At 52.7% G+C, this 26,988-nt stretch overlaps 1 protein-coding gene across 6 annotated transcripts in view; it reads right to left on the reverse strand.

Moving 5' to 3' along the window:
* The window catches only part of Cars2 (cysteinyl-tRNA synthetase 2, mitochondrial), a 38,923-nt gene that overhangs the window by 4,378 nt on the left and 7,557 nt on the right, over positions 1-26,988 (reverse strand). For 4 of the 6 annotated variants that reach the window (XM_078016336.1, XM_040281715.2, XM_040281716.2 and 1 more), the window contains 11 exons: positions 23,608-23,679; positions 22,959-23,064; positions 22,205-22,288; positions 17,734-17,863; positions 16,642-16,775; positions 13,470-13,537; positions 7,008-7,097; positions 5,718-5,784; positions 5,130-5,268; positions 2,699-2,822; positions 1,622-1,720 (listed from right to left, as the gene is read on the reverse strand). In XM_078016336.1, the coding sequence (XP_077872462.1) occupies positions 1,622-1,720; positions 2,699-2,822; positions 5,130-5,268; positions 5,718-5,784; positions 7,008-7,097; positions 13,470-13,537; positions 16,642-16,775; positions 17,734-17,863; positions 22,205-22,288; positions 22,959-23,064; positions 23,608-23,679 (1,113 nt within the window). The remainder of the gene's footprint in view (positions 1-1,621; positions 1,721-2,698; positions 2,823-5,129; positions 5,269-5,717; positions 5,785-7,007; positions 7,098-13,469; positions 13,538-16,641; positions 16,776-17,733; positions 17,864-22,204; positions 22,289-22,958; positions 23,065-23,607; positions 23,680-26,988) is intronic. The other 2 variants (XM_021729575.3, XM_005316983.5) reach the window with 1 other exon arrangement.

The raw sequence follows: 26,988 nt of genomic DNA on the forward strand, positions 1-26,988 counted from the left end.
GGCAACCTGGACCAGGGACCAGGCCCAAGACCCCAAGCAGCAGGGGGGCTCCTGGGTGCAGGTCACTGAGCAAAAATGGCAGTCCCCTGTTAAATCAGTAAACAGCTCTACCCCCAAAGCCAGCAGAAGACCCTGACAGAGACTGTCAAGGCCTCAGCAGAGACAGGCTGCAGTGCAGCCAGAGAGGGCAGGGTTCAGCCCACCTTGAGGAAGATCCTGCACTTGCTCAGTGCTGGCCTTTCTGTATTAATAAGAAAAGCATGTGCATGTAGAATGTAGAAAGGACTCTTACTGGCTCTTTCCTCATCCTTCCTGATCAGTCCTGGGTGTAGGTACTTTGGGGTATAGCAGTGTAAGGTAGGTGAGGAGGAAGAGGGGACCACATGGGGTCCAGAGGTGCCCGTGCAGTAGGCAGCCCCAGGGGTAGGATGACAGCCCTACAGGATGGAGAGCTCCTGCACTGAGGGGTGTGCAGGGCATGCGCACAGGGTGGCAGCTGCTCAGGGAGACTTCATGAGTGGATTTGTGGAGGGGCCAAGGACTAAGATGTTGATGGTGGTCCTTGAATTGCAGTCAACATAGATGGATGTAGTGAAGTTCGATCGTATAAGTGCCCCAACATGGCACCCTATGAGGCCTGGCGCTGCCAGCTCACCCTGTGCTCCGTCTACACATCTGGAAACCCATTGCAAAGAAAAGGCCTCCCTGGGAGCAGCCAACAGAGCTGCAGCCTCGAGCTTGTAATACCACAAGGACATGTCCATGGACATGGCCTGGGGCCAGAAGCTTCACTAGCCACAAACCATGAGGGCCGACACACAGGGAACCTGAGTCTGTGCTGACAGAAGTGAGAGGCCGTGAGTGAGGAGGACGCACAGCCTCCCACTTATAGGAAGAAGCCCATCACAGTGAAGCCCGGCAGCCCCGCCCTCAGGAATTGGTCCATGTGTCACCAGGAAAGGTCACGTGGGCCTGGTTCTGCCATCCTGTCAGAGACGCACAACCAGCGCTGGGGCCCAGACTGAGGAAAGTCCCAGCCAGGCTGGGCCAGCTGGGAAGACCTCTCTGGGCGTGGGGAAGCCAGCAGGGTGCCTGAGACCAGAAGGGCTAGTGGCAGCCCACCACGTCTCGCACTCAGGCCAGCAGCTTTCTCTCAGATGACTTGGGGACAGTGTTCACTCCTGTAGGTGTCATCTTTCTGTAATTTCCAAGTCTCCAAACAAGACTGTGGCTCAGGTCAGACTCTGGCTCTGCTCACACGTCAGCCCTCAGCAGAGTGCCAATGAGGTATTGGCTTGAGTGGGTTTATTTTTTTGAGAAAAGTAATACATTTTAAAAGTAATACGTGAACATAAAATGTTAATTTGGCATTGTAGTCATCCCTAAAATGAGCATTTAAAAAGGAAAATGGGCTGAGGTTGTGGCTCCGCAGTAGAGCACTCGCCTAGCACTTGTGAGGTCCTGGGTTTGATCCTCAGCACCACATAAAAATACATAAATAAAATAAAGGTATTGTGTCCATCTACAACTAAAAAATAATTATTAAAAAAAATAAAAAGGAAAAACAGCTATTGAACCATCATGTAGGTACTCTAGAGCTTTTTAAAAGATAAAGACATACCTGTTGTTTTACTAGAGAAATTCCAACAGTCTCAAAAAATTGCTCAATGTAGGAGACAATGGCACCAAACACAGCAGGGCTCCTGGGACCCCCAGGCTCCTGGAAGAAATGCACCACAATGGCTCTTAGAGCAGCCTGAAGGCCGGCAGAGCGCACATCAGAGCAGCCTTCAGCGGCCCCTCTGTGGACTGAGGACACAAGCTCGCTCCAGCAACCCCAGTCTCTTCAGCAAGCCATGCCACCCAGCATATGCTGGGCAGCTCCAGGCCTCGATGCACCCGTCTTTCAGGCTCCTGTGGGTTTAGCATGGCTGTGGGTAAGTGGAAGGCCATGGGAACTGGGCTGGATTTCTGAATTTGAGAACCCTAAAAGGTATATGGCAGGCACCAGCGCAGAGGCCCTGTGACAGCAGAGCCTTGTTTCTGGGAACCCATGGAGCAGCAGAAGCTGAGGCACAACACTCAGAGGCCACCCAACCTCCCTACCCTGGACACCCTCATGACCAAGGACTGCTGGTGTGGCCCCTGGTACTTGGTGTTGCCTTTAAACAGCTCAGTGAGTGCTGTGTGTGCAGTAGGCAGTGAAAGCTCCTCCGAGAACCAAGCACACTTTGCACCTGAAGAGGTGGCATACTCCAAAGGGCTGGTCCTACAGGTGACCCTGAGGCCCAGAAAAGGTTGAGACCCTGTTAGGTGGCCAATGGAGTTGGGGTCCCAAAGTATAGTTTCCTCCCCATTTCAACCAGCTCCAATCCACCCCATTCCAAACCACAGAGAGGGTTACCCAGTACCTATGGTGGCAACCATGCCCTCTGTGTGCCAGGAACCCATGAATGTGCTGTGTGTACTCCCATATTTACTTCTGGAGGCATAGGGTGCTGTCTCCACCAACACCAGCAGGAACTCCAGGATTCTTGCAGAAGGAAGGGCTCACTGGTACATACCCAGATGCTGCCAGCTACAATAAACATGTCTCTCCAGACAGCTGGCAGAGTTGGCACCTGTTCCTTCCTTATGAGAAACCCCTGACCTGTCACATCCAGCAGTGGGATGGAGGGCTGTGTGTCCTTCAAGTTACCTTAGTGACTGCTCTGAGCTGTCTGTTCCCATGGTGCACAAGGTCCAGGATGGTGCCAACTGCCCTGGGTGTGTCAAAGTCATCTGCCAATGCAGCCTTCACGGCCTCCTTGGTGCTGGTGAGCCTGAGGAAGAAGGAAGACTCACCTACTCCCACAGGGAACAGCGAGGACCTGGGCCTGGCCAGGCACCAATCCATGCAAAGCTCAAACCCCTCCCCAAGAAGGGCCAAGAATTATACTGTGGGGACCCCCTCCTAAGTCACACGCACAGTCTCACCAGAACCTCATACATAACATCAGCTGCAAGTCGTGTGAGCCAAATGAAAACTCTCAAGTGGACGTGCCTGAACCCTTGGGTCTGAGTGCCCAGCATGTGGAGGACAGTGAGAAGTGATGACTTAAGATGGCAGCTGCCCCTCAACTGACTCATCACAGAAAGGGGTGGCTAGGGGGCCACAGGTCTCAGCCCTGTCTGACCTGCTGATGGTGAGGGGCCATGGGGGACCAGAGCTCAGCCCTGTCTGACCTGCTGATGGTGAGGGGCCATGGGACATTGTGGAGAAGCCCAGCCCCAGGAGCAGAGGAGGAGTGGAAGCACTCAGCTGCCAGCTCCAGGTGGGCTCACCGCAGGGGCATGAGGCGGGCCAGGCCAGACCTGCCTGGGGGCTCCTGACACTGGTCCCCAGCAGCTGTGACTTTCAGCTCTGTAAATAGGGAACACATGCCCAGAGTTCCTCTGGGCAGCAGGGCTCAGGGGCCTAGAGTTGCCAGGACCACGACAGTGAGAGCCTCTTCCCCTCAGGATCCTGGCCAGTCACCAAGGACCCTCGACTGCACTATCCCCTGCTGTTCCAGGTCCCTCTCCAGAATGTATGAACAAAACCTGTCCTTACTTGTGTCCCCTCTGTGACAGCCTCTGCTATCTCTTTTTGCAGTCACACTTCCCCAAGAGCCAAAATCCTCAACCTTCTACTCCCAGCCCTGACCAGGGGTCTCCATGGTACCTTTCTTGCCTTCCTCCTCTACACATGGTGGCCTTGTGTGTCCCCCATATACTCCGGACACCGGAGCTGTCCCTGTCCTGCCATCCCCGTCTCTGCCCTCTCCTACTGCTAGCCACTTCCCTTGCTGTCACTGGTGTCCTCATCTCCCTGCCTTTCTGCTGGCACTGGCCCCTCATTTGTTACCGGTGCTCTCTCCTGACCCGCCTTTAGACTCTTGCTTTGGCAAATAAAAGGAGGGGCTTCTGGGTGACCTTGAGGCCAGGTGGGGCTCTGGGGCCAGCCTGGCAATGGTGAGCAGCAGTGATGGCCACTTCTGGGCCAGTGCATGAGCTGCAAGCACTATCAAAGGAGTAATGGTGGCTGCTGATCAGCCTGGCCCCAGTGACGATGCAGAGAGGCCCTCTACTGATCCACGGGGAGAAGTAAACACTGTTGAGCCACTGATATTCGGGCTATTTTGACACCAAGTACAGATGGGCCTCTCTGCCTCAATGCAAATGACCATCCTCTATGCCTGGGTTTCCTTCTTGTACCTCCTGAACTGGTGAGCAGAGCCATTATTACCCACGACAGGTAACCTGTACTCCTTCGTCCCCTGCCATGGACGGGGTCAAGGTGCTGGCTGAGCTCCAGACACAAGCCACCTCTACACTCAGGCCCACCACTCTGGGCTGCCAGACAGCTGGAGCGGCAGGCAGTCCCGTCCCCATCAACTCCAACAGAGTCCAGGTGCTTCATCCTCCTAGGAATCCCTCTTGGAGTGTATGTCCTAGTAATGTCCCAAACAGGTGACCGGCTGGCCACAGCCTTTCCTGTCTCCAGAGAGAGGCTTTGGTGTCCACTGACCTTCAGTGTCTCCCCTCCCAGGATATTCTACCCACAGTGAACCCCAAGACTTTCACGTTTAGTGGATGGAATGAATATGAGCACAGTCACCGTGCAGAGGCAGCAGGACTGCAGCTGTAGCAGAACATGCACCTACTAAATGTGAGAGCCCCTTCCTCCCACTCACTGTCCAACCCCTTAGGTGAGGCTTGGTCTCCAGCCCTCAGCCACATTCCTCCTCAGGCAACTGGAGGGCACTGGTGGGCTGGGTACCCTCGAGTTACAGTCACAGAGTCCTGTGGGCCCACCTTGCTGTGATGTGCCCATTTTTCTAATGGATGAACTCATCCAACAGTGAAGTCACAGAGATGGGGACACCACTCTGCCAAGTCCAGGCAAAACCAGTCCAGGCGTATATGTTCTTTATAACCTTCACAGCCACCCACAAGTGACACCACAGGCCTGCCCAAGGCCACAAAGCCAATGAGGGGCATCATGAGCTGGGAGTGTCCTGCTTCCACATTGCCTCTATTCTCTAGCAAGTGGCCCGGTGTGGCGCCTGGAGGAGTGCTGATGTCAGCCACCCTGGCTGTGGGCCTACCTTTCCCACAGCAGGTCTTCCTTGACGGGGTCACAGATCAGCTGCCCCTTAACGTAGGCACGTGCGTCCTCCACAAAAGAGGCCAGCCCCAGCAGGAGCTGCCTGGCTTCCAGCATGGTGCTGTCACAGTAGTCGATGGCTGAGAAGGAAGATGGACACTGAGGAGGGGCCCAACAGAGGCCCTCCTCACAGCACGCAGAAACCAGCAGAGAACAGGACACCTCCACCTCCAGGAACGGTGACCACAGAGCTGCCCCAACACAAAGGCCCCCTCCCCTGAAGGACAGGTGGCCCACAGAGAACTTCTACTACTTTCCACCTGAGAGGCTTTGTTTAAATGATCGACGACGTAAGGGCAGACAGAACAAAGGGTTCTGGGGCGTGGGGCGTGCTGGGGTTAGAAACATCCTAATGCTTCCTCTAGGTTCTCTTCTAGCAGCTGGACCTTCCAGACACGAAAGCAACCACAGACCAAAATAGGGACTTCACCACTGGCCTGTGCTCTGCTCTCCCCAGATGCTGTCCTTTCCAAGTTATAAATGAAATACTGGGGCTCTCAGGCTCGGGAAGGTGGCGTGCCCAGCTCACCTGACCTGTAGCTGCTGCACATGCAGAAGAGCCGGAAGACTTCGGGGGAGAATGTCTGCAGAAAGTCCTAGAAAGGGAGGAATAAGCAGAGCATGTGTCACTTAGGGATCAGCAGTGACTGCAATTGAGCAGGGTGATCCAAACAGCAAGAAATCAGGGATTTTTATAAACACTTGTTTTGTCTCCAAACTTTCATGATCACTTTTTTCCTGATGATTTCTCCCGTGGAATTTTGTTTGTTCAGTTTCACTTCTGTGGAAAAGACTGAGACTGAAAAGCCCACATGCCCTGAAATTCCTGCTGACAGTCTCAAGGGGAGATTACTGTCCTGCTGTGAGCCCTGGGGACTTGTGTCTGTGTCGTGAAGACACGGGGCCGCCTGCTGCCAGGTGGCCTAGTGACTGATAAGACAGTGCTGGGCACAGGGAGGGTTGGCGAGGAGGCACGGCCACACTAGCAGCTGGCCACACACAGGGGAAGGAGACAGTCAAGGAAAGGCACAGCCGACGTTAACGGTCAGCACGCGCTACATCAGAGCTCGAGCCCAGTGTCCCAACGAGGGGCAAAGGCCTGCTCACCCCACGGCATGCTGTGGTCAGGACACACCAAGTGTCTCTCCAAGAGGAGACCATCCAGCCTCGGCTACCCAGAGGCCATTCACAGAGAGCCTGCCCGTGGTGAACGATGACTGCTGTTAGAAAGGACAGCAGGAGAATGGGGAGACAAGCAGGGGCCCTTAAAGCAGCCAACATTCAACAAAACCTCTCCATGTGCTGGTCAGCACTTTAGACGTGGGGCACAGAGCAGAGAAGGGAGAAGGCTCTGTCCCAGGAAAGGAACTAGGGTCTCCCTGTTTCATTCCCCGCCACCAGGTTCACTCTGGGACAGCAGAGCTGTGGCTACTCAGCCCTAAAGCTTCTCACCAGGCCTCCTGGGCCTGCTTGACCAGCTCCCAGAGCCTCTGCAGGGGAGGAGCTGCTAGTTGTCTCCAGATTCTACCAACCCCTCTCCTCACCCACTGAGGCAGCAACGATGTGGTGAGCCCCACGGGGGCTGTGGACCTGCAGTCCATTCGCCGTTCCTCCTACCTGCCATGGGATAACACAGGGGCCAACGAGGGGCAGCAGAGGTAAACAAAATGGCCTGGGAGGCCGAGTCATGGAGACCAGCTCCAACTATTTGATGAAGTAGAAAACACTGTCCTTGTACTGGACACTAAGCAGCTCTCCCAGAGAAAGCTAAATCACGCTGGAGTGGGAGGCCTCCCCGGGAAGTGTGGGGCAGCCTCACCTGCTCCTGCCCAGGAGCGCTGTCCTGTGGCCGCTGGGCTGCAGAGGAGGAAGGAGGCTGCAGACTCAGCTGCTTGGGGCTTGGTCCTTCCTGAGGATGAAGGGGTTCTGGTCTGCCTCTGCCAGGTGGGAACCCCCACAACCTGCCGGGTTCTACTCTGTCTGTGCCTGAGGTGGGGAGCCATTCTCATCCAGGGTAGCATTCATCAGGAAGTTGTGGGGCCAGTCCCCAATCCAGGGGTTCCTGACCTCCTGGGAGAGTTAGGAGGTGAGAATTTAGGAGGGGAGAGGAGAGTTTGCGTAGATGGTTAAATAGTCGCACGTCAGTTCTGTCAACCTCTCACTGAAATGTGACATTTCCTTCCATGAGCAATGTCAGCAACTGACCACAGCAGACGATCAGGGCCCTGGCACGCCTGCCAGGGCGGCAGACTTCTTCCAGCCCCCGTCCGTGCTGCTTGGTGGCACTGCAGTACAGCCAGCCAGCTGCAGGCTGCAGGTGAGCAGTGCGTGTCTTCCTCCCTGGTATCAGCAGCGTCCCTGTGACCTCACGCCTGTGTGTATTCATAAACGTCATGCTGCAAGGAAGGGTGCAGACACCACCAGGTTGCCTGGTGTGTGTGTGTGTGTGTGGCCATGTCTAGTCTGACCCCCTTCAGCAATGACCCTGGGATTTCAAGTGCCACCTGTCCCTCTCCCATGTGCTCTTTTCCAAACTGTAGAAAAAATAAAGACTATTTCTTTGTCACCAACAACCACAACTCATTAGGGACTCTCTGTCCAAAGTGTCGTGCACACTGAGGCCGACCTGACTCACTCACATGCAGTCACATCTGGTTTTCAGTCCAACTTGCTTCCTATTTAAGTCCCCACATGTCCGTGGAAACAGGCTGCTCCCAATGCAATGCAGTGACTCAAGAGAGCCGTCAAGAGACTAGCAGAGAAATGAGGAGCACTGTAGAGGCTTCATCATGTGCAGCGTGCCTAGAGGTGACATAATTACGGAGACAAAAAGATGAGGCTTAGAGCTCAAAACCAAGCCTTCCATGAAATGTCCAAGGCTGCACCAGCCCTGCCTGCACTGCACCCTGCTGCAGTACTGGGTCCTGGGTGCTGTGTCCACCGGGAACTCTGACCCCAGTTTTAACCCTTGAATGGTGCCTTCCTGCACGCCACGGGGCCCCATTCACGGGCCATGTCTTCCAGAACCATCTGTCTGATCTTACGGTTTGGGGTAAAGGCCCTGGTGTAGGGGTCCCCACAAACATGCAGCACAAGGACTCAGGGCCTGGGTCTAGGTCTGGGGAGTCTAGCTGGCACAAGGCATGACTGTTCACTCACGCTGGAATTCCTGAGATTCCTTCTTGTGAGCATAGACATGAACTGCCTCAGCCCAGAGCCTCTGCCTCATGCTGGAGTGGCTTCCTTTATTCCGTGTCCGCAGAGCCTCCTCCAGCAGCTGTGCCAGGGGGTGTGTGTGCACTGCTGCTCTTCCGTCTGGCATGTGAGGCTACGAGCTGCCTACACAGGGGCAGGAGCTGGGTTTGCCTCCTGGGACCCGCCTGGGACACCTCATCACCCAGCTGTCAACAGTCACAGATGTAGTGGTGGCAATGGTGCTCGGGGACCTACGCCCTGAAATCCATGCCCTCTCCCACTCTGTGGCATTGGTGCTTAGGGACCTAGCCTGTTTGCTTTTATACACATACACACACACATATATTTAGCTGTAGATCACCCTTTATCACTTATTTATTTATATGTGGTGCTGAGAATCTAACCCAGTGCCTCACACATGCTAGGCACGTGCTCTACCAGAGCCTCAGCCACAGCCCCATTTGCTTTTTGCTCACATGGGTGCCATTAATCACACAATCTTAAAATTGCAATATTAGGGAAATTTCATCTTTGATGAATTTCTCTAGTTTAAATTTTGCTTCCTTTCACAACAAAGAACCAGTCCCTGTGTTTTCTGGGTAGTCATCTTCTCTGCTTCATCCCAAGAGGGATTCAGGAGGCTTCGGATGTCCCTTCCATTTGCAACCAGACTCACCGTGTGCTCACAAACCTGTGGACGCTTTCTGAGACACCCAACCATCAAGACTGTTTCTTTTCCCCACTTGGGGTGCACTCTTACTGAGTTAGGTAAAGGGTACAAATAGAAATCCAGAACCCGATCTTTCTATGGCACTCAGTTCTACGGACTATTCCAAAGAACAACACAGAAAGGGGGGTGATGTGCAGCGTCATTATGGGGACTGAATTGTGATGCTGTTCATGGGCGTGAACTTCTTACTGTGCCTCTGCTCTGCACTTACCGCTGTCACCAATTTTCATGTACTACCCTGATTACATCACACAACTGGCCATAGCTGTCACAGCAAACCGACACAGTCTGGCTGGAGAATCTCAGTGGGAGGAATGTGACATGTGGGGAGCGCTGGCCAAACTACGGTGACAGCAACAAGCCCTGAGAACCACTGCAAGCTCATGAGGTTCCAGGTGCACACTCGCAGGGGATGAACTAGCACTGGGAGAGTGCTCCCGTCAACCCCAGGTTGGAAGCCAGGCCCTCGGCTCTTAGCACTTTGTAGTTTCCCCTGCACATGACCCACAACAAAGGTGTTGCTACCACTCTAAAGAAGAAACAGCAAAGACTCTGTGATGTGCGGTACAGGCAAGGTCGGGTTCAGAACTGCCTGAGCGCAGAGGCTGAGGCTGAGCTCCCTCCACACTGACTCTGGCTCCAGCAAGTTTCTGGGAAGACCCAAAATCTCCATGCAAACCATGATACGAGCCTACCTATGGTCTCCGCAGCAATGAGGGTGATAGGGACTTTCTTCTGCTGGAACCAGAAAGTCAATTAACATTTTTAACATGTGGTGAAATGGCTTAAGGTCCCCGGGAACTACAGGTCCAGGGCAGATGCAGACTAGTCAAAAATAAAAGAGAAAAAAGCAAAAAAAAAAAAAATATATATATATATATACATTCAGATGACTTTAGCAGCTGATAAAGAAATGTATCTTTATAATCTCAATGCAATTCAGCACCAAATTAACAAAACAAACGTTAATCTGAATACAAGTCTTCCAATTTGATGTGGAGGAGACCTGAAAAGTGGGCATTTCCATACACTTATGCTGAGTTACCAGGCTGTATCTAGCACCTGCGTCTAGATACAAGTCCACCTTGAGGCCTCACCCTGAGTACTGGTCATCAGAGATGGCATTCCAAGTCTGCAGGTTCCACACCCATGATGCAAACAACCGCAGACCAAAAACAGCGGCTTCTCCTTGCCACTGTTGCCAGGATGTGATGACTGCCCGCCTAACACTGACTTCTTACTAGGTATTTTAAGTGTCCAGAGAGGACTGCAAGTGTGTGGGAGGCTGGTGTGCACACTTGGCTTTTTAAGGACTTGAGCATCCTTAAGGGACTTGACATCCCTGGGGGCTCCTGGAACCAATCCCTTGTGGACGCCCAGAGACAGCACTAGAGGCACTTAGTATTTAGTTAAGGATGTGTACCACTGTACTGTGGGCTACAGAATCAAGGTCTCGTGGACAAGTCCACAAGAAGGAAATGAATCATGGAATATCACTACCGAGACTCACTCTGTGGTCATTAAAAACAGAGTGTCGGGGATGGGGCTGTGGCTCAGCAGTAGTGCACTTGCCTGGCATGTGTGAAGCACTGAGTTCGGTTCTCAGCACCATCTATAAATAAATTTTAAAATATAAAGGTCCATCAACAACTAAAAATAAATAAATAAATAAATAAAATAGAGTGCCGAGTTGGCAATATCTACAAAAAACTGAAAGGCACATCCCCTAGCAGAAAACTTGGTATGATCTAAATGGCAATCACCGGGAGCTCACTTCAACCAGTTAAGCACCCACAAGTGGGCACTCAGCCATTCCAAAGGATGAGCCCGCTCCACATGGCAGAAAGGGACCACGCCAAAGATTAATCATGTGAACAAAGCAAGAGCCAAGGTGCACAAGCCCTGTGCGCAGAGAAAGCTGCAAGCAAAGCACTTCTGCAGTGGGGCACAGTGATGCAGCCTGTGATCCCAGGAGGGTCACAAGTTCAAAGCCAGCCTTAGTAACTTAGCGAGCCCTAAGCAACTCAGCGAGACCCTGTCTCTAAATAAAACATAAAAAGGGCTGGGGATGTGGCTCAGTGGTTAAGCACCCCAGGTTCAATCCACAGCACCAAAAAATAAATCAATAAATAAAAAATCTGAAGTGTCACAGATATTCGACTCCCAAAGAGCCCGCCTACAATGGCTGCTCCAGGAGAGGAACCTGGCTAGGGACACCGGGCAGGAGACTCACCTCCCCTGCTTTACCTCTGGGGGTCTCCGCCACGTGCATCCCTGTCCTGTGTGTCCTTCCCGCACTTCTGTGATAAGATCCAGCACCTACTATCAGGAGGAAACACAGCTGTGCAAGACACACCGCTCTGCCTGCCACTGACAAGCAGGGAGGGGGAACTCACACACACACACACACTGGAAGCAGTGTGAATGGCATCAGGCCTGTAGCCTCCCTTCAGTCACAGAGAACACAGAAGACACAGAGGTAAATGGCACCATGAAGATGCAGGCAAACCCAGAACGTGGAATGCTCGCTCGCAGTTTGAGTCAGCTGCACATCACAGACCTAAATCGGGGCTGGGGATACAGCACAGTTGGTAGAGTGCACTGCGATTCAGCCTGTGCTTGGAGGGGGTCCTGGTACGCCACATGGCGAGCCGTGACATCATGATGAGTGAAAGTAAGCAGCCATGAGGACAAATGCCGCGAGACGGCAAAGGAGCCCGAGCCAGGGAAGCGGGAAGAGAGTGGCTGCCAGGGACGGTAGCATGGGGGAGCGGGGAGCTGTCCAGTGGAGCAGGGTTCTGGTCTTGCAAGATGGAAATGTCCTGGAGAGCTCCCGCACACCTGGGCGGCACACCTGGGCGGCACACCTGGCAGACCCGAGCTGTACAGGGATCACCATGGCAGTTTTATGTTCTCTGTTAAAACCAACTTTCCTTAAATGACTAAAAAGATTCAACGTCCAAATACAACTCATGAACCTTGACTGGATCCTGACTTTACACGAGAAGAAAGTTATAAAACACAGCTTGGGGACCAATGGAGAGATTGGTAACACGAAGAGACTGCTGCTGACTTTGTAGGTATCTAGATTACGTAGCAAAGCATCCTTGTTTTTCATTGTTGCATGTGGAACAGAGGCATCCTGCTGTCTGCAATGTATGTTCTGATACTTTTGTGTGTGTGTGGTGCTGGGAATTGAACCCAGGGCCTGTGTTTGCGAGGCAAGCACTCTACCAACTGCGCTGTATCCCCAGCCCTCACAGTGAGCATGCACACAGGCACGGGCACACTGGGAATGCGGTCCCCCAGAAGATGACTCCTGGCCTAAGGGTTATGTGGAACTGCTGAGAACCAGCAGACACAAGAAAAGTTGGTCTGTCTGTTCCTGCCGATCTGCACAGTGCACACAGGGATGCGCCCGCCCGTCTGTTCCCTCCGGTCTGTGCAGTCCATGCGGGGACAGGCCTGGCTTGTTCCTGCCGGTCTACAGAGTGCACAGGTTGGGCCTGTCTGTTCCTGCTGGTCTGTCTGGCCAGTGTCACTTTCAGGCTGCAGCCAGAGGATCTCTGATGGGTTGGAGGTGAAGACGCATGTCTTCCCCACATAGCAAACCAGTAACTGCAGCATGTGTGGTGGCCTCTGCATGTCACCTTCAACTCTCTCCTGTGAGTTTGAAACTTTGATAAAACTGAAAACTTAAAATTTGAGAAGCGTGTATCAATGCTCTTTCGAGGAGCTGTCCCTGTCAGCTCACTCAGATTTGATGGGAGGAGCGTGCAGTGGTTGGGTATTTAGGTGATGATGCTCTGATGACTACCTTTATCAATTTATTTCACAATTAAAACTAAATTTAACTTTAAAGACAGGCCCAAAGACAGGGGTAGCAATCAAACCGTCTGCTCTTGCTGCCACCACACACTGACAGTCCCTGGGTCATCACCACCACAGTGTTTCCAGGTTGTTAGGGAGCCAGCCAGCGCTGGGCCTCCTGAAGGCCAGCACACACCAGGCGTACCAGCAGGAGGCCGAAGCCCACACTAGCAGGAGGAGGCTGGCCAGGGACATGGACTCTAGCAAATACCATCCAAGAGCTAAAACTTACAGAAAAAAAGTGGGAGAAAGAGGTGCTGTTCTGGGAACGCCGAGGAGGAAGGCGAAGGCGGACCCAGAGGCAGAGCAGGAGCGGGGCAGGCAGAGGCCACCAGGAGGGTGGCTACTGGGGCCTTGAGACCAGGAAGAGCACGGTGGCTGGGAGGAGGTGGCAGCGGCGAACAAGGACCCCAAATCCAATGCTTCTCATACTTTTGGGGCAGCGTGCTGAAGCTGCCGTCCCCTCAGGACACACAAGCACAGTACCTTAATAGTGATGTAGTTTTTCAATGATTTGGACATTTTTTCTTCTTTGCCTTTTACGTGCAAATGCCCTGAAACAAAAACAGAAGCATTCCCTCTGAGCTGGGTGAGGAGGCCCTTCACCCAGCTGTTGCCACTGCTGCCCTGAGTCACAGGTGGGGAGGGTTGGGGAGGCTGGGCCAGGCTGTGCTCCCTGGAGAAGCGGGAGAAGTCGGCCCTGCACCACGACGGCTCCTGCCTCCAGTCCTCACTCCCCCAAGGACGTGTCACACCTATGTTCACTCTGCAGCTCCAGGGACACCCTTGACACCCTGGGCAATGACCACAGGGTACCCAGGACAACGGCCAAGCATGACATGGATGGCACCTTTGTACTCCCGTCCTGTGACCCAGAAACACTGCCATGTCCCATCCGACACAGAGGACATGAGCCCTCTCCCGACAGCGGGGCAGTGGGAAAGCGCTGGGCTGCTCGGGGACGAGCCTGTGGCTCCAGGTGGGACCGCTATCTTACAGGGACAGCCTCCCAGACTTCTCTGCACTGCAGGGTGGCTTCACCCTGTGTGCATGAAGGACAGGAGGAAAGCCAGACCCACTTAAGGAACATTTAAATCTGAACCCGGAATTCTTCCTGACAATTTTACAGTTTATCTCCAAGGGAGGGCCCCACTGTACCTAACAGAAGCTTCTTCCTCTTTTTTAACACAACTTCAAATAATAAGGGTGTTCCAAGATTTTTGTTTCTGAAAACTGGTAAGATATGACTTCCAAAAAGATACGTAACCTTGAGCAGGTGGCTCTAAACAACATGTCACACACAAAAGCATAATTAAAATTTTAAATGTTGACAGCATCTGGAAAATCAGACATGTCTGCTGAGGTCTGAATGTTTATGTCCTCGCCAACTCATGTGGAACCTAGCCCCGAGGATGTGGAGGAGGTGGAGCCTGGGAAGTGAGGTCATGAAGTAAGGCCTCTAGGAGTGGCATTAGTGTATTAATCTGTTTTCTGTTACTATAATGAAATACCTGAGGCTAACTACTTTATAAAGAAAAGATGTTTATTTAGCACACAGTTCCAGAAGTTCAAGGCCATGGGGCTGGCATCAGCTTGGCTTTAGTGAGGTAGATGGCATCATAATGGTGGCATGAGAGGGAGCAATCATACTGAGAGACAGGAAGCCAGAGACTGGAAAGAGGCAGGCTCCCTCCTCTAATGATCCCCGTGCAGAAGCAACCTGGGTCCTATGAGCTGCTTCTGAGGTGGTGTCCCCAGTGACCAGTCACCTCCACCAGGACTCACGGCTTAAAGGCCCCGCCAGCTCAACACCACCACACTGAGGACCAAGCTTCCCACGTGTGGACCCTTGAGGACACATCAAACCATACCTGAAGCCCAGCGATGCCCTTATAAAAGGAACCCCAGAAAGATCCTCAGCCCTTCTGCCACGTGGGACACAGAAAGGAGAGCGGCCTGTGGCCCAGGAGCAGCCCTGCTGGGCTCTGGGTCTGCCAGGGCTCAGACGTGGTGAGCGGCACGTTCCTGCGGCTCCACGCTCCCAGCCCATGGCTCGTTGAGAGCAGCCCCACTGATGAAGTTACCCTCGACTCCACGGCTCTGTCCTCTCTCCGCTGAGGAGAAACCCTAGGAACGTGGGGGACTCAGGGACACCGCTGGTTTCCTAGTGTGGAGTCACGTTGGCAAGGAGATTCCAACTGAGCCAGTAGGAGCCAAGAGCCCTCTCCCAGCCACACTCAGAGGTGGCCTGGCCTGCTACCTTCTGGGCACCCAGCTCATGGGGACCCGACAGAAGCCGACAATGTCTGAGCGTGGGCTCCAAGGTCACCCGCACCCCACCCCACCCACCCAAGGGACAGCAGAGTGTCCGCAGAGGGATCTCCATTGTCTCAGACAGTCCACACGGTGAGCTGTCCCAAACCTGCCATGGGGGGTGCAGTGATACCAATTTCCAGGGCCCTGAGATGTGGCGTGGGGACCTCTCAGTAGGCCCTGTGCACATCTGCTCTCTGAGGACACAACTTGGAAGTCCTCACGCTCAGGTGGAGACACTCGTTTGCACATGATCTAATATGGAGAACAGACACTTGCCTGGTGACAAATTTCAGGTGCCCCGAAGAGTGGGGTTTTAAATGTCCTATCCCCAGGCAGTGGCACCTCTCTCCTGCGTGAGCACCACTGAAATGGATGGCCATTCTGTTGAAGGCATCCGTGCGTGGAGCAGGCCCCATCACTGGCCTTCAGGAGCTGCTGAATTCGGGGAAGGGGTCGATAGTCGGCAGTTGTCAAGTCTGCGAATGACAGTCCAGGCCCAAGGCTCCGCACTAATGAACCAGCCCTTCCAGAGAAGCCGTCCAAAAGGTGGATGCAGCAGTGTGGGCCTCGCCTCCTCCAGGGAGTGGGGTAAAGGACCACAGTAGGAGTGCACTTCAGGGCAAGCGGCCTCCCATGCTCCCTCCCACCAGAATCCCACCTGATGCACTGTAATGTCCCCATGCTCCGTCTCCTAACGGGGACAACCTGACTTCCTGATCCAAGCAGGGACTCACAGCTGGCGTTTACTAGATGTTGATGTGTGCACCCCCAGCCCTGCCCCACCGCACACTCGCCTTCTTTGTCTAATAGCTCAGCTGTCCTTCCCAAGGGGCGGAAAACCTGGTAATTCTGGCCCCATGGCCTTTATCAAAACTTGAACATGTGAATCTTCTTATGCATCAAGGTGAGTTCCAAAATCGCCATGCTCACGGGAGGGCTGACTCCACGGTGCTGCTGTGCTCTGAGACGGAGGCCGTGAAGAGCAGAGCAGATGCCAGTGTCCTGAGGAGGACAGGTGCACTGGCGACCATGCTGCAGCGCAAGAGGCAGGTGCCCCGAAGAGTGGGGTTTTAAATGTCCTATCCCCAGGCAAGCTTCTGAAGGTCTATCTGATGGTTTACTTGAAAGACACTCACACAGAATAGCACTATAAAACAGTTTCCACATCCTAGTCAGTTCCAAACAGGTGTGTCCGTTACTCCAGTCCAAGTTTGTGACTGATGGCTAAAATCCAAAGGTGATTCCGACAAGTCCGTCTCCTATTAGCTGACCTATGTATTTCCAAATGTGACAGAATTGACAGAACAGAAAGAGAACAAAGTAGTTTCAAGTCATTACTTACCGGAATGTAGAAAATAATTTCCCCACTGCTCACACTGATGGAAGACCTCACACTGTGCAATCTCGTTCTCGTGATGGGGAAACGCTAAGTCCACCCCACCTGAGTGGATATCCAGGTGACCTCCAAACACCATGCTGCAAGATGGAGCGGAGCAGGGACTGAGTTCACGTAACGTGTCCTCCGAACCACTTCTCACCCCGAGTCCCTCCAGCCTCTCTCTGCCACCGAACCCACGCATGTCAACACAAACCAACTGGCATGCTGAGGTGTGTGAAGGCAGCAGGGAAAACTGAAATTTTGCCACAAGTCCCCAGTTCACAGCTTTTCATCCTGGTGCAGAGACTGAATTCTCTTTGCTCCAGGTTCAACATACAGTTAAAAAAAACTTACAAAATTACCTTCTCTTACTGTCCATAGGGAGATTTAGTGGGTTTCCAACTTCCCCAAGAGCTAGAACTATGAAATCAGGAGAATTTTTCATTCAGTTTTGAAACTGTAACTAATGGCCACAGATGAAAAAGTCCATCAGCCTCCCCAGCTCTGTGGCTCCGCTGGGCTCCGCTCACCCGGCCTCCAACCTGCACACCTACACAGTGAGCTACCAGGGCTGGCGGGGAAGCGAGGCTGGGTGTGCCTAGGCTCACAGGAGGGCTGACTCCCGGTGCCACCTCTGCCTCGAGACGGAGGCCGGGAACGGCAGAGCAGGCGGCAGTGCCACTCGGGGCCTCAATGCCACTGCTCAGGGACAGGAGGAGCCCAGAGTAGGTGTTCCTAAATGCTTAAGGACATTTCCAAAGGTGCCACGGGCTGGCTGAGGGCCTCCTGCCCCAGGGCTCTGCCTCCACACACGGGGACACCCCGTGCTTGGGCCACGGAAGAAGGTAACCTGGGGTGAGTGAAGGAAACCCAGAAGACGCCGGAGGGCAGCCTTTCCTAGAAAGAGGACCCGCTGTGTGGAAAGCCAGCCAGCCCTGGCTCGGTTCCCCTCCTCCCTCGCAGCTGTCATGCCAAGGGAGCCCTTGCCCACCCAGGCTGTGCTGGCTCCCTGCTCCCACCCATGTCCTCGGCCAGGCGCAGCCCCGGGAGCCTTACCTGGCCATGGCGGAGCATTCGATGTGCCAGCCGGGCCTGCCGTTCCCCCAGGGCGAGGCCCAGAACACCTCCTGGGGCTTAGCTGCCTTCCACAGGGCAAAGTCACTAGCGTGCCGCTTGTCTGAGTCCCCTGCCAATGACAAATGGTTAATCAGCGGGGCCGATGTGAACCACCAAAGGCACCTTAGTGAGATGGCGCGTGCACATCCCAAAGACCCCGTTCCTCCTAACACCTCAGTTTCCCGCTGTACACCTGGCTCTTTCCCCTTGAGGGATGGAGGACTAGCGAGTCTTCCACCAGGGGACGGGGTGGCAGAGCCAGCCACCAGGGCGTCCTCAAGCAAGGCCGACCAGGGCGTGCGAGCTGAGGCGTGGGTCCCTCCTTCTCCTTGAGGAAGCCTATTTGTCAGAGACTGAATTTCAGAATAATTCTTCCAAAAATGTCGACAATCACAGCGTGCAAAGGAAATCACCCAGGGCCAACCGCACGGTAAGGAAGGGAAGTCCGGCCGAAGACTGATGCTGTGTCCAAAGTCATGCCGGAGTCCCCGTAGCATGTGCCTCGTGTCTCAGACTGGAGAACACCCCCGACTCGTGGGGCGCCCCTACACGGCATGCTTCCCACAGGACGCCCACCCGCTTCAGCGACTCCTACAGACTCTGCACTTGACGAGTGCTGAGGTCCGCTCCAGTTCACTGCCTCGTGGCTCTCACTGCCTCAACCGTCTCCACTTACAAACGTCACACAGCCACAGCACAGCAGTGCCACTGGTGGCTGCAGGCTGGAGAGCAGGACCAGCAGCATGGAAGGGCAGGGGCCACCCTGCAGGAGGTCGAAGTGAAGACAGAGCCACAGACAGAAATCCAGAGACTAGTGGAGAAGAGGGTGGCCAGGCACTCGGGTAAGGGGAGCAGCTGGCCAGAGGCCACGACAGGCCCCTCGGTGCAGAAAGCAATGCCGGCAACGTGAAGGTGGCTCAGATGAAACTGCACTTCCTGCAACGCAACTCTCTGTCCGAGTGGGGCCCAGAACCTCTGACCGCAGCTGCTTAGCCGTGGAGGAGCAGGCCAGCGGGGCCACTCTGAGGGAGGCCTGTGCCAGCTCACTCGCCCTTTGGTTGCTTAAAGTGCTCCTGGTGCTCCCATCTGGATGCTCTGACGAGTCCCCTGAAGAGGAAGGGCCACCTTTTATCCAGGTCACAGGGTGTGTTGTCACATCAGGTGACACAGCAGGTGCCCAAGCAGTGACATTCTGTGTAAGACTGCCCACTCTGGGCCAGGTCACCTGTGTCCCCCCAGCGCTACCTCCCTGTTGACCTCAAGGGGGCTCCACTGGTGCAGCACCCCGTGACTCCCCCTCTGCCCGCGAGTGCTGAGGCAGGTGTGATGTCGAGCCCGTGAAAGCCCCCAGGAGGGCGGGCTTCCTCAGAGCAAACACCAGACCCTTGTCAGGGTCAATGGGACTCTGGAACATGCCGACTGTTCCCGACAAGACTTCAAAGACAAAGGAAAGTCCTCTGGGAACCAAGCAGGTAGAATGATTCATGCCCGGGGCCCAGGAAATGGAGAGAGCTGTTGCCCTAATGTCAGCGGGCTATGCTGAGAACACGGGACACAGGTGGAGGTGTGAGGGGACACCTTGGCCATGGGTTTTACCTCCAGCCAGGCTAACGTGGGGGGGAACGGCCACCTGCCAACAGGCGTGGGCTCAGAAAACTGCTCCCAGAGGGGCTCTTCCTTCAGAAGTTCCTGGGAGGTGAGCCAGACACACGGCCAGGGCGGGGTGACATGGTGAGCCAGAAACACGGCCAGGGCGAGGGTGACGTGGGAAGATGGGCAAATGGAGCTGGACGGCACCAGACAGCCAATGCTGAGTGCAGACCTGGGGCGCCCACGCTGAGTGGCACAGAGGAAAGAGGCCTGGGCAGAGCACTGAAATGCAGCATGTACACCTAAGACAGAGCGTTCCCAGCGACTCAGACACAGCCAGCCCTCACAGGTCACCTTCCAAGGACAACACTGAGACCAGCTCCACAAAGACTGTGCATGGAGTCACCAGGCGGCAACCTGTCCACACAGAGCATTCCACAGATGAACGAGGACAAGCTGTGTGGCAGCTCTGTGACAAGCACCTGTGCCTAGCACAGCAGAGGGGACCCAACCAGAGGCAGAGACCCTTGGTGCCCCGAGGGGAATAAGGACCATCTACAAGTCTCCACCTGCAGACTGATAACCAGAGTAGGCTCCTGGATCCCACTGCCCATTACAAAGTCCCACTGAGGAAAGGGGCCACGGGACACGGGGCAAGTGAGGGAGGGACACAGAGGCCAGAAACACCCCAGAGGATGTGAATATGGAGCACAGCTCAGCTTCATCAGAGTGCGGGGACCCTGCTCAGAAAGGTGAGGAGGTGACACTGCCATAGACCAGTGGTTGCTCCTAAGGGCAGGCGGGGCTGGGATGGGGTGCGACACACAGGCCCTGGGGTCTCTAGATTGGTGCCACTGCTGTATCCCTTCACCAGAGATGACCAAGGAGCCTCCACCCAACACGCCACTAAGCTGGGCATAAGTCTATGTTATTTTTCATTGGGTTATTACAACAATTGAGACGTTAAAACCCTTTTGCTTCTGAAATGACATATACTGAAACATTAGAATTTTTTTCATCCTGGGCACAGTAGCACACCTGTAATACCAGTGATTTAGGAGGCTGAGACAGGAGGATTACTGTTTGAGGCCAGTCTCAGCAACTTAGTGAGGCCCTGTGCTATTATCTCAAAATAAAAAATAAAAAGGGTTGGGGTGTAGCTCAGTGGTAGAGTATCCCTAGATTTAATCTCCAGTACAAAAAACAAGAACACAGTTTTCATTTGTGTGCAAAGATGAATACATATATTATCTTTGTTTTGTATAAACTTATACTCTAATTTTGTATTTTCATATTTGCTTTTGTATTAGAAAACAATTTTAATTTTAAAAAGTGTTGCAACAAGAATGTGAAGCAACAGAAACTCTTATATTCTTTTTTTGGGGGGTGGGGCAGGACTGGGGATTGAACCCAGAGTCTTATGCACACTAGACAAGTGCTCTACCACTGAGCTACATCCCCAGCTTGTTTTCACTAAGTTGCTGAGGCTTGAACTTGTGATCCTCCTGCCTCAGCTCTGAGTTGTTGAGATTATAGGCATGCACCACTGCACCTGGCTCAGGAACTCCCTTTCATTGCTGGTGGGAGTACACCTGGCTCGCCATTTTGGAAGACAATCTGGCAGTATCTTACAAACCAAATGTAGTCTTACCATATGATCCAGCAACCACACTCCTTGGAATTAACCTGAAGCTAAAAACTTACATACAAACAAAAACCTGTGCACAGGTGTTCACTGCACCTTTAATTACAGCTGCCAAAACCTGGAAGCAACCAAGACGTCCTTTAGGGAATGAATGGATTAAAAAAATCTCAGTGTACCTGGACAATGGAAGATTATTCAGTATCAAAGAAAAATGAACCCTCAAGCCCTGGTAATGCAGAGGGAACCAGAATGTGTATGACTAAGAGGAAGAAGTCAATCTGAAAAGCTTGGACCACAAGTCTGGGACACTGGAAAAGCAGTGGAGGGAGTGACAGACCAGCAGTCACCAGGGAGGGTGCACAGGGCAGAGGTGTGCAGGCATAACTGCTGGGCCATGCCATCTCTGCATCTGTCCAATCCACAGAACCCATGGCACTAGGAGGATTCTAAGCTATGCCCTTGGGTGACTGTGACAAATGGACACTCTGGTGGTGATGCTGGCAATGGGCAAGGGTCAGCCGCTGCAGGGGAAGAGGTCATAGCAACTCTTGAAGCCTACACTTAATCCTGCTGTGCACCCAAAACAGCTCAAATAAAAAATAAAGTCCATCAAAATAAAATAAAAGATTGCAGCTGATACTAGAATGCATAACTCTCACAAATCCCTGTACCCGGAAGGTACCCTAACACCTGCTCGTAGCCCCCCTATGGAGGGAGCAGGGTAAAGGTAACAAATACAATTTCTGAGAAGTCACATAAATAATGCTACAATAATTAGGTTTAAATGGCAGTCTTCAGGACAAGAAGATAGTACACCTGGCTATCTTGGACAACTTATCTTTTGGGTTTCTGCTTGTTAGTCTGGAGTGGAGACAGCACATAACAGATCCCAGTGTGCTGGTGGGGACTCAGTACATGACGGGAGCAAGCCACAGGAGTGTCGAAATGTACCTATCACGCCACGAACACCAAGGGGAACAGGAGAGTGGGTGAGCAGCTCGGCTCTCAGAGCAGGGCCAGGTGGAACCGCTGCACCTGCTGCTGAACGCCACACGCCATGATCAGGCAGGGCCCATGTCACCATTTCTGAGCAAGTCAAGGCCCAGCTCAGACCTTGCTCTCTGGAACCCACGTGAGGCTGAGGCTGGGGGCCCAGAGGGCAAGCTCGGCACCCACCTGGCTCTCCAGCAGGCCCAGGTGCCACGCCGACCAGTCTGCCATACTTGTCTCCTCTTGACTGCAGATCAAAGTAGACGTTGCCTGTTTCACGAGATAGTTGGGCATTCATCACTTCTTGTCTGAAATATCAGCATCTCTCAAGGTTGATATCTAACGAGTTATTAGAATTTAAATACAGAAGATGGCATCCTTCACTTGACCCCTTTTGCTGTATTTTAAAGCCAGAATTAACAGGGACTTAGAATCTCAGTCTGACTACACCCTGGGCACCTTTCATTCAGAGATTCTGCTTGCTGAGGTGTCACAGGCAACTAACTTGTACCTATGGAGAGAGTGGCCCAGGGATAAACTCTAACATGAAGGACATGTCTCGGAGGTCTTGCTCTTGTCCCCAAGCTTTGTTATACAAAGCTAAGCTGAAAGAAGACCACAATGAATGCCTGTAGACCTCCCATAGATTCCAAACTGGTACAAGACCAGCTCTCCAGGCCCATCTTCTCCTGGGGTAGGGAAATGAAGAGTTTCGTGGGGAGACGCACACAGTGGGAAATCCCAGAACTTTTTTTTTGCAATGTGGGGGATTGACAGGCATGTGCTCTACTGAAGAGTTATAACCCAGACCAACCCCAGCACAGTTTTGCTGCAGGACAGACAATATAGCACTCAGCCTATTCCACAACTTGGATGTGTCCAGCTTCTTGAAACCCCGACAGCATTACTCAGTGACCAGTTCTGATAACATAAAGCCTACCTTTTACTGTTGGATAGGCACACCCACGAGCAATAATTCCTTCAATGAACGAGATTATCTGAGGAATGTTTTCAGTTACTCTCAAGTACACTGTTGGAGGGAGAACCTGGAAGAAAGCAGACACACAACCATGTTTCCCTTGTTCTAAATCACAGCATAGGGTTCAGCTCGACCTAACCACAGCCATGCTTGAGTCATAACTCCATGATTGCCTCAGAGCAGCCCCAGTCGGTTTTGCCCAAAGTTTCCCAGCAAAGTATAGACCAACAAAGCCGTAAGTGGTGCGTGGGACTTTGCAACTGGACCCTGGCACCAGGAACTCTATTAGTTTATGACCAACCAGGTCCACTCTAACCAGGATGAAGTCACTTTTGTCCTAATCCATAAATATGCCCCTTTCTGACCCAAATTGCACGAATCCAACTCATCTACTGCTGCACAGGATCATGCTGCTGCCTGTAAGCCCCAGCGAACTGCACCCTGTGCGATCCTGGGTCTGTCGGCCTCCTTCGGTCTCACAGTGGCACACTGGGACCAGTCCTCATACACTCAGACTGGACTGCTCTGGAACACATAGGTCAGCTACTGCTGCCCTTCACAGTCCCAGCACACTTTCCTCATGGAAAGAAAAGCCAACCACACACTTTACCTTCAGGGCTGCCATGTCCTGCTTAAAATCTTCTTCATACAGACTGGCCAGTGAAGCAGGTGACACCTTCATCTGCAGAAGGACCGGATGAGCATGTTAGAGCCCAAGACCCCACTGGAACCACAGAGGCAGGCGCCCCACAAATGCACTTCTCCACACCAAAGGCCGCTTGGGGTGGATGAGGCCACCAAAGCCCACCAGGGGGAGGGACTGCGTGAGAGGGCTGGGTCCAGAGGGGCATTAATTCCAGGTCCTACACTTGCACCAGGAGCTTAGCTAGTCGAAGGCTTACTGACCTTGTTCTCTGGTTAGAGAAAAGAAGAAATGAACAGTGTCACAATTTCCATTATATAAGAAACAAACAAACTCCACTTCTCCAAAACAGGGCAGAGCCAGATCTAGTCTTCTTGTGCACGTGCTGCTGGGCTGGGGCCCAGCCGCACCATGTGGACAGGCGCTCTGCCATCGAGAGGCAAAGCCCCTCTCTTTGCCTTCAGGAGGGAAGAAGTGGTCAGAAACACATTTGAGAGGAGATCCCTACAAAAACATCTTGAAAGTAATTCAACATACTAATCAGGGGTACCGAAGCCCTGAGGCCATGTGGCTAGACTCCTGGGAATGGATGAGGCCACCAAAGGCCACCAAAGCAGCATGTTGCACCTTGAATGTTAGGTGCATTTGGGGCACAGGCCGGTAGCTCCTGCCAGATTTTCACAGAAGGCTGGACCTGGATTCGTCTAGGTGTGTCACTGTCCAACAGGGACACGCCATGAACAGGGCTCCGAGGCTGCTGGCCTCACATTTGCAGCCACAACATGCCACCTCTATCACATGCTAGGCTTGCCTCTGACCTGCTCTGTGAATAGGCCTCCTCTCCTTATGGGTGAAGATATTTCTGCTCCAGAGCATTAAGAATCATCTTTCCAAGTTTCTCAATGCCACACCTGAGGCTGGGCAGCCACATCACCTGAGGCCTGTGTTCCTCCTGCCCAGGACTCTGAAAGGGTACCATCATCCCAGAAACCAGGACCAGTGAGTACCCACTGAAGAACCGAGAGCTGCTCACCCGGCTGTCCTTTCAGCCCCGTGTGCTTGGCAAATCAACAAGCTAAACCTCGCAGCCTTTGCTTTCTCTGAAATGTGGAAATACCCACCCAGTCATCCCCCAGACCACTCTGAAGCCTCGCTATGTACATGGTAGGACGGCCCTGTGAGGAGAGAACACAGGGGCTGGGGTGTAGCTCAGGGCTGCAGCACTGGCCCAACATGGTGAGGCTCTGGGCTCATCCCCAGCACTGCAGACAACCAAACAGAAAACACAGTAGCACCACCATTAAAAGACAGCAAGAACTCAGCACCTAGCACCAGGCATAGTCCCACTCCTGAGGCACAGTTCTGTGGCAAACACAAACCATTTAGTAAAGAAATAGGTTAACATACTCACCCAGAGGATGAGACTAAACAAAAATATGTTTTCTTGCCACATCGGAAGTTTCAAGTACTATGTGATTTTGGACATTTCTAATGTCTTCTTCTGCATAGACAGACTCCTGGCTTCTCCTAGCAGCACACGGCATCCCAGATCTCTGCACTGCAGACAGAGCTACATTGTTCTTTGCGAAGGCTGCCTGTACCCCATCTCCCAGGTGTGTGGTAGCTACTTAACCCATCCCTGCAGAAGGGCAGTCTCAACTTTGCTGTTACAAACGCAGCCACACACATCTCACAATACCTGCCCCCAACCGTCTCTGAGCTGTACACCTGGATGGGAAATGCTGGTCTGCTAGGAGCCACTGCAAAGTATTACATTCATATGGAAATTGGGCTCCTACTGTTCATTTAGGCCCATTTGGGGACTCAAGTTACAAGACTCCTGGAGAGTTCCCATTGGTTGGGGAAGGATGGTAGGAGGGTGTTCCGGGGGAAGTGGAGCCCCCCGTGTCCGGTAGGGACACACGTGTGTGGGTGTGTGTGGACCGGCTTGTTAGGGGGACGCACACGGCCTCTCAAAAAATAAAACTTTGTTTCAGTTCCATCTGGCTTGTGTTTTTGTGCTCAGCCGGATTGCAGCATCGCAAGCCGGCGTGCACTGACAGCGACCCGCGAAAGCGCTCAGCAGGAAGGCAGCAGGTGAAAACAGCAGCGGGCAGAAGCGGAGCCAAGGCTCACGCGGCCCCCGCCGTCCAGCCTGCAGCACTGGTCAGAGGCAGCATGCACACATACTTGACTGGCCATTGCCAAACTGCCCGCTGTGGGAATTACTACTGACACCTGACCAGCAACACCAAGGTCATCTCCTTCCCGCACCCTCACGAGCACAGTGTTGGCAAACTTCTAGACTCTGTCCCTGTAACACCCAAAGGCTTTTCTGTTATAATTGTAATTTAAACTAATTTTATTTAGAGTGAGTTAGAATATCTCACATGTTTAGGAACCATTCTTATTTAATGACTTCTAAACTCCCCTGTTCATTTTTCTATTGAATTGTGGTCTTTTTCTTATTGATTTATAGAAAGTAATTTTATATAAAAGAAGTTAACCTTTTATCTGTGATATAAGTTTCAACTTTTTTCAACGTTAAGGTTATGGCATGTAGAAGCTTTTATTTTTACATTTTGTAATTTTTTATATTTCTGAATCTTTTCTTGGAAGTGGCTTCTGGGTTTGGAAATACTGGGAAAAGCCTTCCCCTACTTGAGGCTCTAGGAGCGTCCTGGGGTCTCTTACAGTAATCTGTGGATCTATTCCTTTTAGATTTAAATGTTGGATCTGCCTCAAATTTGGCTTATTTGGTATATTTTGTTCTCCAGATAGCTAACCAACTGTCACCACTTTTTAATGAATAGTCTACCTTTTCCCCTATGGATCTGAAATGCCATCTTTTATCATACAACAGATCCCCCTTAATTATTGGGCCTGTGTGTGGACTGTCTCGTGGGGTCCACTGCTTGTTTTCTCAGGTTCTGTACAATCTGACTTTCAGAGCCTTGACAGGGACAGAAGGCAGGTCAGGGGCTGCTGGGGCAGTGGGCGGGAGGCAGACGGAATCCGGGTCACTTGGGGATAAAGGGCCATGTGTCCACAGGGCACACCATCTCCACATCCATCCCAAACACCTATGAATGAATGACACACGCAGCTCACTACAGGCCAGTCATGCAAATAAATAAATATAATAATAATAATAATAATAACAATAAATGGAAACAGAACATTCTCCTCGGCGTTTAACTGTTTTCATATGGTGGGACCACTCCTCAACATTCTTCTTTGAGTCTTTGTACTCCTGCTGTTTTTGCTGCTCCACATGAACTGAGTGTCCACTCTCCTAGTTTGATGGGACCACTGTGCACACAGACACCAGGGACACCAGCACTGATA

This window comes from Ictidomys tridecemlineatus, chromosome 6 (genome assembly GCF_052094955.1).
Source record: "Ictidomys tridecemlineatus isolate mIctTri1 chromosome 6, mIctTri1.hap1, whole genome shotgun sequence".
NCBI lineage: Eukaryota > Metazoa > Chordata > Mammalia > Rodentia > Sciuridae > Ictidomys > Ictidomys tridecemlineatus.